Source organism: Miniopterus natalensis, chromosome 5 (assembly GCF_054644295.1).
Source record: "Miniopterus natalensis isolate mMinNat1 chromosome 5, mMinNat1.hap1, whole genome shotgun sequence".
NCBI lineage: Eukaryota > Metazoa > Chordata > Mammalia > Chiroptera > Miniopteridae > Miniopterus > Miniopterus natalensis.
In genome coordinates, this window is record NC_142085.1 from 7499846 (window position 1) to 7514781 (window position 14936).

General features: G+C 54.2%; 2 protein-coding genes across 7 annotated transcripts in view; both read left to right on the plus strand.

The window, feature by feature from the left end:
* Positions 1 to 10332, plus strand: part of SYNGAP1 (synaptic Ras GTPase activating protein 1) — a 31423-nt gene extending 21091 nt beyond the window's left edge. For 2 of the 6 annotated variants that reach the window (XR_015714546.1, XR_015714548.1), the window contains 6 exons: positions 206 to 1280; positions 1658 to 1831; positions 3462 to 3673; positions 4675 to 4765; positions 5603 to 5682; positions 7637 to 8285. Coding sequence is in view for 2 of the 6 variants with exons in the window: in XM_087817337.1 (XP_087673463.1) it covers positions 206 to 1280; positions 1658 to 1831; positions 3462 to 3673; positions 4675 to 4765; positions 8414 to 8560 (1699 nt within the window). In the remaining 4 variants the exon portion in view is untranslated. Of the gene's footprint in view, positions 1 to 205; positions 1281 to 1657; positions 1832 to 3461; positions 3674 to 4674; positions 4766 to 5602; positions 5683 to 7636; positions 8286 to 8413 lie in introns of those variants that run through there. The other 4 variants (XM_087817337.1, XM_087817338.1, XR_015714547.1 and 1 more) reach the window with 3 other exon arrangements.
* A 1174-nt stretch (positions 10333 to 11506) lies between these two features.
* On the plus strand, positions 11507 to 14253 carry ZBTB9 (zinc finger and BTB domain containing 9). Its single transcript, XM_016218706.2, has 2 exons — positions 11507 to 11639; positions 11800 to 14253. The coding sequence occupies exon 2, from the start codon at positions 11877 to 11879 to the stop codon at positions 13257 to 13259; it is 1383 nt and encodes a 460-aa protein (XP_016074192.2). The 5' UTR covers positions 11507 to 11639; positions 11800 to 11876; the 3' UTR covers positions 13260 to 14253.
* The last annotated feature ends 683 nt before the right edge of the window (positions 14254 to 14936 follow it).

The following is a 14936-nucleotide window of genomic DNA, read 5'->3' on the forward strand; positions in this document are numbered from 1 at the left end:
TCTAGGCCTCCCTTCCTTCCTGAAGGGACCTTGTCCTTCCTTTTCCCATCCTCCCAGCCTGCCCTGTCCAGAGCTGTCACTGCCAGCTCTCAGCCCTTCCCCGAGGGTCCCACTTTTCACCTCAAGGCCTGTGCCAGACCACAGAGGCTCAGTTGCCAATAGCTTGGCCTTACCTCCTGCTTGTGTGCCCCTTCCCTTCCAACAGCTCTATGGACATGGCTCGCCTCCCCTCCCCAACCAAGGAAAAGCCACCCCCACCACCCCCTGGCGGGGGGAAAGACCTGTTCTATGTAAGCCGGCCACCCCTGGCCCGCTCCTCGCCAGCATACTGCACAAGCAGCTCGGACATCACAGAGCCGGAGCAGAAGATGCTGAGTGTCAACAAGAGTGTCTCCATGCTGGATCTGCAGGGCGACGGGCCAGGTGGCCGCCTCAACAGCAGCAGTGTATCCAACCTGGCAGCTGTCGGGGACCTGCTGCACTCAAGCCAGGCCTCCCTGACTGCCGCCTTGGGACTGCGGCCTGCACCTGCTGGACGCCTCTCCCAGGGGAGTGGCTCATCCATCACAGCGGCTGGCATGCGCCTCAGCCAGATGGGTGTCACTACGGACGGTGTCCCTGCCCAACAACTGCGCATCCCCCTCTCCTTCCAGAACCCTCTCTTCCACATGGCTGCTGATGGACCAGGTCCCCCAGGGGGCCATGGAGGTGGTGGTGGCCACGGTCCGCCCTCTTCCCATCACCACCATCACCACCATCACCACCACCGAGGTGGAGAGCCCCCAGGGGACACCTTTGCCCCATTCCATGGCTATAGCAAGAGTGAGGACCTCTCCTCAGGGGTCCCCAAACCCCCTGCCGCTTCCATCCTTCACAGTCACAGCTACAGTGATGAGTTTGGACCCTCTGGTACTGACTTCACTCGTCGGCAGCTCTCACTACAGGACAACCTGCAGCACATGCTGTCCCCTCCCCAGATCACCATTGGTCCCCAGAGGCCTGCCCCCTCAGGGCCTGGAGGTGGGAGCGGCGGAGGGGGCAGTGGCGGGGGTGGCGGGGGCCAGCCACCTCCATTGCAGAGGGGCAAGTCTCAGCAGTTGACAGTCAGTGCTGCCCAGAAACCCCGGCCATCCAGCGGGAATCTATTGCAGTCTCCAGAGCCGAGTTACGGCCCTGCCCGTCCACGGCAACAGAGCCTCAGCAAGGAGGGCAGCATTGGGGGCAGCGGGGGCAGCGGTGGCGGAGGGGGTGGGGGGCTCAAGCCCTCCATCACCAAGCAGGTAGGTGAGGCTGGGAGGAAGGCAGGGAGGAAAGAAGGGGTTGGGGAGGTAGAGGTAGATTAGAGTTTGTGGTCTGAAGTTATAATTTCTCACCTTCTACTCATTAAACAAATGTGTGTAGAGTGCCTGCTATGTGCCATGTGCTGCTTCTAGGCACTGTAGATTTGGCAGTGAACAGCAGACAGAAGTCCCTGCCCTTGTGGAGCTCACATTTAGAGGGGAGAGACGTTAAATAACTTGCTAGGCATTCACCAGGCGGCCAGAGCTAGAGCAGGGGAACGGGATTGGGAACATTTTTTGGCGGTGCTCACTCTAAATGCACCCTGCCTTCTCCCACCTTTTCTCTCTCTATTTGCCCCCACCTTGCCCTGTCCCAGCATTCTCAGACGCCATCCACTCTGAACCCCACAATGCCAGCCTCTGAGCGGACGGTGGCCTGGGTCTCCAATATGCCTCACCTGTCGGCTGACATCGAGAGTGCCCATATCGAGCGGGAAGAGTACAAGCTCAAGGAATACTCTAAATCGATGGATGAAAGCCGGCTGGACAGGGTATGCCGGCCCTACCAGCCCCAAGGCCTTGTCCTTCCCTTTACCTGCAGGGAAGGCCTCTTGTCAGTGCCAAGGGAAACATCCAGGCTCAGGTAGTCACGGTGGGAAGAAAAGAAAAAGACCTGGGCCCCTGTCTTGAGAAGCCTTCAGTCTGTTAGGGGAGACCAGATACAATCAGTCTGTTGAAAATTCACTTCCAATTTTATTTTGTGGGTTATATACATCATAGGCTGTCTGGGCAGAAGCATGTTCTATAGTAGGCTTCCCTCCGTGTTCTTCCCTAGGGCAAACATAAGCCCTGGCTGCTGTGACTGCATGGGAAAAGGAAAGTTCCTTTACTAGCAGTGTGAGCTGATGAGTTGGGCGGGGGCAGAGGGTTGGTGTCATAAAGTGGTGTGTACTATAAGCGATGTTCACTTTACCCAGTCACCGCCCCGTGGGCATAGGGGACAGAGGGTTGTTGTAAAGTGGTGTGGAAAGACCATCCAGGCTCTCAGCTGGTGGTGGCCCAGAGCAAAAGGCAGCAGGAGCTCTGGGGCACACAGATAACAGCGGGAAGTTCCTTGGTGAAGCCATTGCTCCAAGAACCCTGAAGAAGAGCCAGGCTGCAGGATTAGGTTATATAGAGAGACTGTATGGCTCCAACTAGGGGAGTAGAGGTTTCTTGGGAGAATTGATATTTGAGCACAGGAAAATGTTGGGACTGATTTAGATGGACTTGGTTCACAAGCTCCCGAGAGAATTACACCCTACTGGTGCGAATCAGCACCTCTCCTTGACCCCTGGGGTGGGGCTGGTTATGTGTGTATGCTCTTCAGAGAATGAGAAGATAGTCCCTCAGCAGTTTTCTGTTTCGTGGTTCAGATGAGGAATCTTCATTGAGGAAGGCTCTAGACTAGTACCTTTTAGTAGAACTTCCTACAGTGATGGAAATGGTCCACGATCTCCACTGTTCAGTATGGTGGCCATTGGCCGCATGTGGCTGGTACAATTGGGGAACTTAATTTTTCATTTTTATTTAATTTTAAATAGTCGCATGTGGTTAGTAGCTCCTGTATTGGATAGCACAGCTTCAGACTTTAGAGCCAATAGGACAGATAAAATGACTCTTCTGAGCCCTTCCAGCCTCGGAATCCCAGGGTTATCATCAACAGAGGCATTCATAGCTCCTCAGCCTGGACTCACCTGAAGCCAGACCATCTGTCCCCAAGTGGAGCCTTTCCTCTCCCCAGTCGATGTCTCTCCTTCCTGGTCCCCATGTGCTCTGTGGCCTGGGTTAGGGCTGAGGAGTCACTTTCATTTCTGGGTACAGTCATTCAGGTTGTGTCCAAGTCTGTCTGGGTTCCTGGGTGGGTCCTCCGGTGTCCAGGTGCACATGTGAAGACATGAATGTATCTCTCAGGGTGTGGGAGTCTGATCATGCTTCATTGTAAGGGATCTTCAGCTCCACAGAAGGGCCTTCAAAAAAGTGGGTGTGTCTGTATGATCAACAGGCAAGGACAGGGCTGGAGGAGGCGGTTGGGATGTCCCTCACCTTGCAGGAGCTCCACCTAGCAGGCAGGGATGGAGGCTGAGTGGGGGTCAGGGCAGGATGCCCCTCACAGTGCGGGGTTGTGTGCCCGGCGGGCAGGTGAAGGAGTACGAGGAGGAGATCCACTCACTGAAGGAGCGGCTGCACATGTCCAACCGGAAGCTGGAAGAGTATGAGCGCAGACTGCTGTCCCAGGAAGAACAGACCAGCAAAATCCTGATGCAGTATCAGGCCCGCCTGGAGCAGAGTGAGAAGAGGCTACGGCAGCAGCAGGTGGAGAAGGATTCGCAGATCAAGAGCATCATTGGCAGGTGAGGGGCGGCCCGGGGAGGGATCGCCAGGGAGAGCCTGAGGTTGAAGAGAGCCCCCAGACCCTGACTCCAGACACTCCCTACACTCACCCATCACCAGAAGGGAAGAAATCTTGCTTAGTGTAATAAGTATTCCTTCACTACACCCTGCATTCTCTCCTGATAGAGTAATTTCTGAAACTCTTGGAAAATGTGCCTGTTACTGTCCAGCATCCCTATGTACCTAGGCTGGGACTCCCCACTGGTTAATTTCCACCCAGCCCATGATATTCACATCAAACCTAGTCAGGGTAATCTGGCCAGAGTAGCCTCTGACCATCCCTTCCTGGGCCACCACCCCCCCTCCAGTCTTGGAAGGGTGTTTGAAAGGAATGCCCCTTCTTTTTAAGGCTGCGCACATTCTCAACTGCTTTGTGGAGCCCTGGGCTCCAAAGGAGGTGTCCCAGTAAGGGCTTAGTTATCTTGAGAACTGGGCGGGACCCTGGGCCTCACTCCAGTCACAGCTCGCTCCATTTCGACCCATTCTAAATTGTATTTGAGTAGCATTAATTAGAAGAACAAGGCTTCATTTGAAACTTTTTTGAAAACCACTGCTCTAATTGCTGTCCATTACGAGAAATCCCCTTGAGAACCTCTACCAAAGGCAGAGAGATGCTGGGATAATGATTGTAGACTCCTCTGGGGTGAGGGGCGTCATCAGGGCTGCACGGGAGGTGTGATGTGGGAGTCAGGTCTTCAGCCACAGAAGGTCTGGGAGGGCAATATCCTGAATGGGAGGGTGGGAGGCCAGGCACATCTGGATGGTAGATGCCTGTGAAGGCTTAGAAAGCCATCCTTAGTAGGGAGATGTGAGGGTCTCTGAGGGGAAGATGAATAATGACAATGGGGGGATTCTGAGGGCAGGGGAGAAGGATGCTGGGAGTTGCATGGGCGCCCGGGGTCAGGAGTTCCATGGGCAGGTTAGTGCCCGCCACTAACCCCACTGAAGCCCGTCCCTTCAGGCTGATGCTGGTGGAGGAGGAGCTGCGCCGGGACCACCCCACCATGGCTGAGCCACTACCAGAGCCCAAGAAGAGGCTGCTCGACGCTCAGGTGGAAATTACAATGTCATTTATCTTCTCCGTGTCCCATCCCCATCCATCCCACGGTCCTTCGTGCACTCACTGCACCAGCACCCCAGCCCCATTGCTGTCTGTCTCTCCCATTGTCCTCCGTTTGTCCGCTGGCTGCGCCCAGCAGCCCCTCAGTGACCCCATCTTCATCCCATCGTCTGTGCCTTTGTCACTCCTGGCAGTGTCAGCCCCACCCCTTGTGCCTTCCCTCCCTATCTTTCCCAGTTCTGTCTGCATCTCAGGACCTACTAGAACCTTACTCTCCACCCCAGACCATAGCCAGTTCCTGGAACCCTTGCCGCTCCTGTGCCTGCTGCTGTTCAGTCAGGGAATTCAGCTTCCTCTGAGCTCTCCTGAGGCCAGGAGCTGCATTTCACTGGAACAGAGCGCAGGGCAGCCTGAGCTCTAGCTTCCCCAGGCTCTGGATGGGGCCCTGGGGACTTGGGGTCCCCATCCTCTGTTCTCTAGGCTCCCCAATTTTCCTGACTCCTGGGCAGCCCCCACATAGTCCTCCCGACTCTTCAGATCTTGAACCCTCCCAGCCTGGAAGCTCTCCCTTCCCTCATTGTTGAAGTCCAGCTTCCTTTGGCCTGTCTCCCCCTCTGGTCCTCACACCTGACTAGCTCTACACCTCTCTGCTGCTCTCCCTCTCTTCTCACCAGCCAGCTTCTAGGACCTCCCTCCTGCACTCTTGCCCCTTGCTCTCCCCAGATTCTGCTCACGTTCCCACCCATGCTCCTCCTCCTGCTCTGACGGTCAGGCTTCCTCACCCCCTCCAAGGCTCCTGATCCCATGACCCCACTCTCTCCCCCTGCAGCTCCTCATCAGGTAATTCTCCTGGTTCCGCTTTGACCACGGGCGGAGGACACAGGGGGAGGTGACTCCGCACCACTGCAGGTTGGTCGTGAAGCCCACTCCCCTCCAACTCTCCACAGCCTTTCCCCCCTCACTGCTGCCCTCCACACCTGAGAACCTCCACAGACCCTGCCCTCCTGATACCTTCTGCATAGACCCATCTCACAAAGCACTACCCAGAGAGAATACTTCCTGCTGCCTCCAGTCAGTTCGATGTTACCTTACCAATGCCAGGCATCTACCCTGGAGGCCCAGCGCACCCCCAGATCACACTCCCTTTCCTACGAAGCCCACCCCAGCCTCCTCCTGACTTTCAGTCCTCTTCCTGCTCCTCTCCAGTGTATGTCTGTCACCCCGCATTTCACCAGCGTCCTTGGGGGTTGGGATGTTGTGGGGGGGTTGTTAAGGGGTAGCGGTGATAATGGGTTGGGGGACCCTGGCTAGAAGGGCTGTTCTGACTACAGCAGGTAGGTTGGGGTTTCCTCTTCCTTACTTTGTTCTCTACCCCTCCTTCCACCTCTCACCCGCTTCTCCCCCTCCCTTCTCCTTACATCTGTGAGGTAGAGGGCTTCTGGGGCTCCCATCCCGCCCTATTAGGTGGGAATTAGGAGGAGCTAGTTAACTCAGGGAGGCATTGTGGGGCCTGGAATGAATGCTGTTAAGATGTCAGGATGGTAGGCAGGCTGAGTCGAGCAAGGAGGAGCAGTAAGGGAGCCCTGACAGTGTCGGATGTGGACTGGCCCCTATGCTGTGGCAGCTGGAAGTGGGCTGAGAGGACTTCCTAGATAAGGTCATGTGCTCCATAGCCAGGTTGATCCCCAGGCAGAGGTGGCAGGAACAGCATGCTAAATAACCTCTATTCTTCCTGTCCGAGCTCATATCCCAGGGTTGCTAATGCCACTCACTCCCCCTCTCCTGCCACCCAGTGGCCTTGTCAGACACAATCCTACCTCAAAAGCTAGGAAATGGGAACCTGTCGGCCACTGACATTTCTGAGCACTTTATTTTCTGTGGGATTGATCTGCAGTGGGCAGTGGCTCCTCACACTATAATTTTAATTCTGCCTGCCCAGCCTCTCTGTCAAAGTAGTTAGTGATCTGTAAACAGATGCTGAAAGGCACAGGGGACCTCACCATTTAAAGGACTCCTGCAGTGAGTTCTTTTGTAAAATGCATAATGGCACCCTAATTTAACTACTTTCTAAATTTGGGTCCGTGAGGGTGTAGGGACATACTTGTGTGCTGTCACCAGCAGACAAGCAGAGGGAAGGGAATCTAAGGTTTCTCCCTTCCTCTGCCCTCAAACATGCTCAGGATCCCCTGCCATCCGTCATTGCCCCTCGCTGACCTGTGGAAAGCATGTGAGATGCTCAGCAAGCTAAAAAGGCAGCTTTGCTTATGGCTGGGGTTTTGGTGACCTGAGAGGGGAGCCTTTGACTCGGGAGGGAGAGCTTATTTGGGACCTTCAACATGTAAGGATTCTGTATCCTTTAGATTTAAGGTCAGACATAACTAGGTTGCCAGACCTAAATACCCTGTGGCCCAGGAAATAATTTGGAAACTTTTGCTAAACCACTTTTAGGTATTGGTCCCTCTACAACTCAGCCATTAATTTAAAAATTAATTTGTGCCTGTATTTTATGCCAAGTGAGCAACCAGAAGTATAGTACAGATGGCTTCCTTCTCCTCTCCCAGCAGAGGAACAGAAACCAGGGCCAAGGGCCAGAGCCAGGAGCTGGTCCAGGAGCGGCAGGGGTGATACAATTGGACGAGGGATGGGAGTAGGGTCTGGTACCCTCACCTTTTACGTAGGAGCCTAGGGAGAGGGGTTGAAAGGACCTTGGGGGTGGAAAGGAATGAAGTGCTTCTGCTTCCCGTGGATGCAGAGGTTGGGGCATGCTGTGTCTCTACAGAAACTCCAGGTGGTTCTGGTTAGCAGGAGAGAGAGAGGCAGCCCTCCCACATCACTTCCCTGAATCCCCTTCCTTTCCCCCCAGTACAGTTAAACCTCTCTAATTTGGAATGTTATATTTGAGAAGATGGCTACTCTGAATAAGTGACAAAACTGAATGACAGTGTCTATTTAATGAAATGCATGTCTTCAAAATATATACAGTAAGTAAACTTTAATGAATAAGGCTTTCCTACTCGAGGCCCTCAGGGAGCATGCGTTAATGAACAGATAGGGCTGAAAAGTCTGCCTTCTGGTATAGGTTAAATATTCCTCCTACAGACACATTTCCAGTATTAATTTGTTTAGCACACTCTTTCTTCACAGATAAAGGGAAACTCAAGCCCAGTTTTTATTCAAATTATGAAAAAAATTCCAAATCCATGGGGGTTTGGATTAATGAGGTTTTGCTGTACTGCTTCCCCTTGTTCCCTCAACACAGAGTTCCTGCCTCGGACTGGGGGCGGGCTGGGGGAAGGCTGGGCGAGGAGGAGGGTGGGCTGGGCAGGAGAAGATACAAAGGTTGGGGTGGGGGCAGTAGGAGCTCGCTTTTGAACTGCTGTCCTGCTGTGACTCCCTGGGTTGAAGGCCCCTGTTAGGAGTCGGGGGTAAGATTCTCTTCTCCCTGATCCCAGAAGATGTAACTTCTACTGAAGGTGAGAAACAAAATAGGAGGGGGTGTGGGGGTTGTCCTGGGGGAAGAGGATGGGCCATGGCTTATGGAGTGGGCTGGCTCTGGGGGAGGCCACTGCTAGGGGGCTGGCACCCAGGCCCCTGCGAAGCGTCTCAATAAGTCCGCGCTCTCCTCTTTGGTGTCTTGCAGGAGAGGCAGCTTCCCCCCTTGGGTCCAACAAACCCGCGTGTGACGCTGGCCCCACCTTGGAACGGCCTGGCCCCCCCAGCCCCGCCCCCCCCACCCCGGCTGCAGATCACCGAGAACGGCGAGTTCCGAAACACCGCAGACCACTAGCCCACCCAGCATCACCGACCTTCTCCCTGTCTGTGCACCCCACCCCGGAACAGCACCAACCACCAGGACTGGACGTCTCCGAAGGACAGCGGATTGCCTCCCTGAATGCCTCCTTGGTGGGGCACCAGTCCCCCACCCCCACTGCACCATTTCTAGGAGGGAGAGGGGGGATCCTTAGCTGCCCCTCTTTCCTTCCTGTTGGGGTGCTGCCCCCTGTGACCCCCAGGGACCCTTGCCCCAGGACACCACCTACCCCACACTGAACCCTTCACTCCGGGGTGCTATCCCCATCCTCTGCCTCATCGTTCCCCTGAACACTGGGGGACAGACCCTCACCCCCACCCTGGGGGTGTGGCACCTCCAAACTTTCAACTTCAGGGTGATTTTTTAGCAGTAACCAGAGCTGACAATCTAACTCCCCTCCATTGCCCCATTTTGGCCTCCCCTGTCCCCCTTGTTATGGGGAGGGGACCCCGGGTGAGGGGGCCCTATTACCCCTTGATTTCTCAGGAGCGTCTGGGGGGGCTCAGCACGCACAAACTCCTTCTCCTCCTACCACTCTTAAATTTACTCCCTCCCCACCCAGAACCCAGATGGGGTGGAGGGGCCACCGGGGCAGGGTGGGGGCAGCAAGGGGGGAATGGGAGTTGTCTCCCCTTCCTCCCACACCTGATCTGCTCTTGGCTGGTCCCAGAGCGGGGTGAGGGGGCTGATGCCCCCCCCTCCCCCAGTGTGTTGGGTGGGGTGGAACTGAGGTTAGGGTGAGGGGTTAGGGTTTAGGAGGGTGTGTATGTTGGGGAGGACAGACTTGCTGATCTGCCCTACCACAACACACAGTACCCCCTGCCCCTCTCCTCTCTTCTTGGTCTCTACTCCCAGGGGGAGGGGGGAACTTACTCTAGGAAAAGCCATGTCTCTCTCCCCCAGGGTGGGGGGACCTGTGTGGAAGAGGGGTATTGGGGGCCCCTTTCCATGACTCTGTCCCCTGGGGGAGGTAGGACAGGGCTGGGCTACCCTCTCTTCTCCCCCCCTCCAATCTCCCTCCACCTCCCTCCCTCCCGCCAGCTCCACAATTTTTCGGTGTTTCTCTGTACATAGCTCTCTGGCGGGATAGGGGAGGTAGGATGGATGGGGTTTGGGGTGGGTAGTCATGGGAGGGGAGAATCCCCTCTTGACACCCCTCTTCCTTGACTGCTGTCCCCTACCCAGCCTTGCCCCCTCGCCCCTTCTTGCGTTTGGTATTGAGACTTCGCAGACTCCACCCTTCTTTCTTTTGTATGGACAGTTCCCCTTCAGTCCCCTCTCCCTAATCACATACACCCAGCCGGGGCCAAATTTATACTTATATAAAAGTTGTAAATATGTGAAATTTTATCCCTGTGCCCTTTCCTTGCTTTCCTAACCTCAGACCCTACCCAGAACCCCCTTTCCTTGAAACTCTCTTATTTGGCTGTTGTAATTATCTGGGGTTTGTACTGTACATATCTGGGGTGTGTGTGTGTGGGCTGGGGGCAACCCCTGTGTACAGAGCTTCCTGGCCCCCTCCCCCATGCTACCCTCCCCACCTACCACCCTAAGGGTAGGGAGATGTTCCTCCTACCCATTTTATTTTGTTTTCTCGTTCTCCCTCCCTCCCCAACCCCACTCCCTTCCTTCTTTACCACCCTCCCCCCACTGTCCCTTGTTCTCCACTCCCAGCCCCATTTCCTTTTTTTCTGGAGTGTGTGGTGAAACAGAAAAATCATGTTTAATAAACGGAGATTGTTCTTTTATTGCTATGCTGACTTTCCTAAGCTGGGACCTCCAGAAGGACCAGCAGGGTGGTAAGATCTGCTTTTTGAGAGGAGGCGACAGCCTAGGAGAAACTGTGTGAAGACATAGTCTCCTCCTGGAAGACCACTCTCCCACCCAGAGAGATTTGTTTTTGAGCAGAGGTGTTTAAAAAACAACAACATTCTACTGAGTAAATGTAAAGATCTAATTGGCTTTATTCACTGATTCATGAATTGGACAGCATCCCATCCAAGCAAATAGAAAGGAGCTCAACGCAGCTGCTGAAAAGGAAAGGAGTTTAAAGGTGGAAAAAGGTGGGGAAAGGAAATTATTAGCTAAGAAGGCATTGTTTTAGGCAAGGTCGCCCTCCTAAGGGACATGGAAGGGGTCTATCAGGTAGATCACCTCACTAGTACTTCAGGTAATTCCAGGCTGATTGGTTCCAGGTAACATTCCGCGGAGAGTGGAACTGCAATAAGGTTAAGTATTAAATCTTAGTTTGCAGACATGGGCTTGGCACAAGTAACTCCATTTTGGACCTGCTGTCTGTCCTTCGCAGGGTTTTGCACTGTCCAAAAACCCAGTCTAGCTCTCTCCTCACCACTGCCCCACTTAACCCCAAGTAAAGAGGCCAAGGAACAGCAGCACTATCTGACAAAAGATTCCAAGTATCTATCTACAAGCAGCCTTTAAAGAAAATACCTAGGAATAAGGTTTAATTGCTGGTTAAAATGTCTCCGTGCGGAATGGAGGAAAGCGCATGGGTTCCTTAACCGGGTTCCAGCCCCAGACCCACAGGAGGGCAACACGTACCTCGCAGGGCGGAGGGAGGACACAGGGTGCTGTGGACAACGCCCAGCTCACACAGCAGGTGCCCACTTAATTTCGCCCTCTTCGCACCCAGCGGGGCGCGGACGCAGCGCCCGGCACGAGGCGACACTCTAGCCGCGCCCCCGACTGCGCAGTGCTCCCCGGAGGCCGCCCCGCCCCTCGCCGCCGCCAGCACCGCCTTCTCGCCCGCGCAGCCTATCAACACGAGGCTTGTTGGCTCCGATTGGCTGCTCCTAGCCCCGCCCGCCGCATCCGGCGTCCGCAACGGCGTCGGTGGGAGGCGGTGGCTTCCGGCCCGGACCGCGCGGTGGCTGCGGAGGCGCTGCGGGCTGCGCGGCTGCGCTCGCGGCTTCCCCGCGCCGGCGTCTTCCCGGGAGCTGGGCGCTGCAGGCAACGTGGGGCAGCGGGGCGGCGGCCAGTCAGGCTCGTGGCTGGAGGACCTCCATCTTCCACAGGCTCTGGAAGTTAAACCCCGGTGGGTGTTGGTTGTTTCTGTTTTGTTGGTGGGGGAGTGCGCGGGACTGATGTGACCGTAAAGTTTCCACGTGTCGGGGAGTAGGTGAGGCAGGTGGTGGTTGAGGCGACACGCTCATCTCATTCAGAGCTTCTTTGACCCCCGTCTCTTTCCTCCACAGCCTTATTCCGGCGTGGAGTCTACCGCTGCCCCTCATCTCCTGTCCTCGATCCTCTGGGATCTCCTTCCGTGGAGGCCATGGATACCTCGACACCCTTGCCTCCCGTCCCCCCGTCCCCGAGCTGCAACCCAGCCCCACGGACCATCCAGATCGAGTTCCCTCAGCATAGCTCATTGCTTCTGGAAGCCCTGAACCGGCACAGGCTAGAGGGAAAGTTCTGTGATGTGTCCCTCCTGGTGCAGGGCCGGGAACTGAGGGCGCACAAAGCGGTGTTGGCTGCTGCTTCTCCTTACTTCCACGACAAACTTCTTCTGGGGGATGCGCCGCGCCTCACCCTGCCCAGCGTCATTGAAGCGGATGCCTTCGAGGGGCTGCTCCAGCTCATTTATTCAGGGCGCCTCCGCCTGCCACTGGATGCGCTCCCTGCCCACCTCCTTGTGGCCAGTGGCCTCCAGATGTGGCAAGTGGTAGATCAGTGCTCAGAGATTCTTAGGGAATTAGAAACCTCAGGAGGTGGAATTTCAAGCCGTGGAGCGACCCCTTATCACACACTTCTTTCTACCACATCGTCAACAGGAGGCTGGTGCGTTCGCTCTTCCTCTTTCCAGACTCCCGTGCAGTCTTCCGCTTCTACGCAGAACCCCGTGGGAGGGGAGAGGAGTGAACTGGGAGAGGTGCTACAGATTCAAGTGGAGGAGGAGGAGGAGGAGGAAGATGATGATGAAGACCAGGGGTCAGCAGCACTCTCTCAGACTCCTCAGCCTGCGAGAGCATCGGCAGGTCCCCACCCGCTGCCCACATCTGCTACTCCCCGCAGGCTTCCAGAGGACGAGAGTGCACCACTTGAACCTCCTGCCCCTCCTTCTGCACCGCCCCCCAAAATCTTCTACATTAAGCAGGAACCCTTTGAGCCTAAGGAGGACATATCAGGAGGTGGAACTCAGTCTGGAGGAGTAAAGGAGGAGACCACAGTGTTTCCTGGAGGGAACACTGAAGGGAGTGAAGAGCTAGGGTTCTTGCCGCCCTCCGGAGCAGGGGCAACATCTGGAGGAGGTGGTCCATCCTGGAAGCCAGTGGACCTTCATGGTAATGAAATCCTGTCTGGGGGAGGGGGCCCTGGGGGAGCGGGGCAGGCTGTTCATGGGCCTGTGAAGCTAGGGGGGACACCTCCCGCAGATGGAAAATGTTTTGGTTGCTTGTGTGGGAAGCGGTTTGCAGTGAAACCAAAGCGTGACCGGCACATTATGCTGACATTCAGCCTTCGGCCCTTTGGCTGTGGCATCTGCAACAAGCGCTTCAAGCTGAAGCACCATCTGACAGAGCATATGAAGACCCACGCGGGAGCCCTGCATGCCTGTCCCCACTGCGGTCGCCGGTTCCGAGTCCATGCCTGTTTCCTTCGCCACCGGGACCTGTGCAAGGGCCAGGGCTGGGCCACCGCTCACTGGACTTACAAGTGACTGCTGAGGCCATACACTAACTTCTAGGATAAGAGAGCCACTACTGCTGATGGATACTTACCCCTCACTACCATGGCACCCCTATCGTGGATCTTGTAATCATGCCAAGAGGATAAATATGTTATGGACCTCAACCTGGCATATTTGGAAACTCAAGGTTTCTCATCTCTGCAGGTTTTTACTAATCACCTTACGGGAAAGTGGTTTACAGGCCATGTGTAAATTGGTCACTTGCCCACAATAGACCTTTTCATACAGGAAACCACATTTCAGATTAGAAATATATTTGAAGAGAGAAGAGTTAGAACAAAAAGATATAATGATAAATGTTTCATTCTGTCTCCATGAGGAGTTAAAGGAGCTGGTCTCCATCTAGGGATATGTTTGATGTAGGGTTCTAGTAATTCAGGGACTGAGCTCTAAGTTTTTCTTCCCCTCATTGCTGAAATGTGAGTAGAGTTCTTTTTTTATGTACTTTCCTTGTTATGTCTTTCCAGAAGCCCCTCAGATCATAACTTGCTTTCTCACTAATAGATAACTCCCCATCACCTTTATTTTTTATGTTGTAGTTGAGCACTTTAACAAATTGAGCAATCCATGTGTCATTCCTAGAACCCTCTTTAATAGAGGGTATTCCCTCAACAGCCTGTGCCTCTTGTCTACTTTTGACCACCACCGATCATTCATTTATTGATCATAGTGACTGGAACGTATGTGACCAGTGAACTCAGGAGATGGCCACTGACCTAAAATGCTCTCAAGGTAGCACCACTACCCTGAACAAGTGGCTTTGGTCAGGGGGATTCAGGGCCGAGACAGCACATACTGAAGGCTAGAGAGTAACTGTATAGTGGACCACACCCCCTCCCTTACCATCCCACTCGCACATGACAGCCCCTTGGTTGAGAGGTAGAAGGGCAGATTTTGGGATGGGAAGATTGTCGTAGATTACTTAATTTCTTCAAATAAACTTTGCCTTGGAGTTGAGAGCTGACAGTGGACTGGACTGAGTAATTTATGTGGGAGAGACGTGAAAACAGTTGCCAAGACTTGGATGTGTTTTGCAGTTGGTTTATGTTGATGGGGAAAGAATGGGATAGTTTCATATTGGTGCAGAAAAAACAGTTCTGAACTTTCTGTGGGCTAGATTCTAGGCCCAGACCTGCCACTGAATAACCTCTGGTAAGCTACCTGATCTTTCAGAGTCTAAACTGTTTTGTTTTTTTTGGTGGAGTGGTATGTATCTCCTAACTGGTTCGCTGCCTTTTTTTTTAAAGGGCTTGGTTCACATGATCTTTACCTATCATATTCTCCAACTTCATATATTTTGTATAATGTTGAATTTGCTCTACAAACATTTAGTGCAAAGCGCTATGCCAGACCCTGATTTATACTCTGCCCTCAAGGAGTTTACAGCTACTACTGAAGCTACACAAATAATGACAATGTAGTATGATAAGTCCACAATAGTAGGCAGTACAAGCTACTGTAGTGGCACAAAGGAAGCTGCACCAAGACCTAGTACAGGTCAGCAGAGGTTTCACAAAGAACTGCATGTGCCAGAGTATGGCAGTGGGTGTGGGGGGCTGAACTGCTGTGGGAATGAACATGAGTTCGAGCCACAGCTTCACTTCCATAAAGCATGTTCCTCAAAAGTCATTAGGTATGGCACCTAGA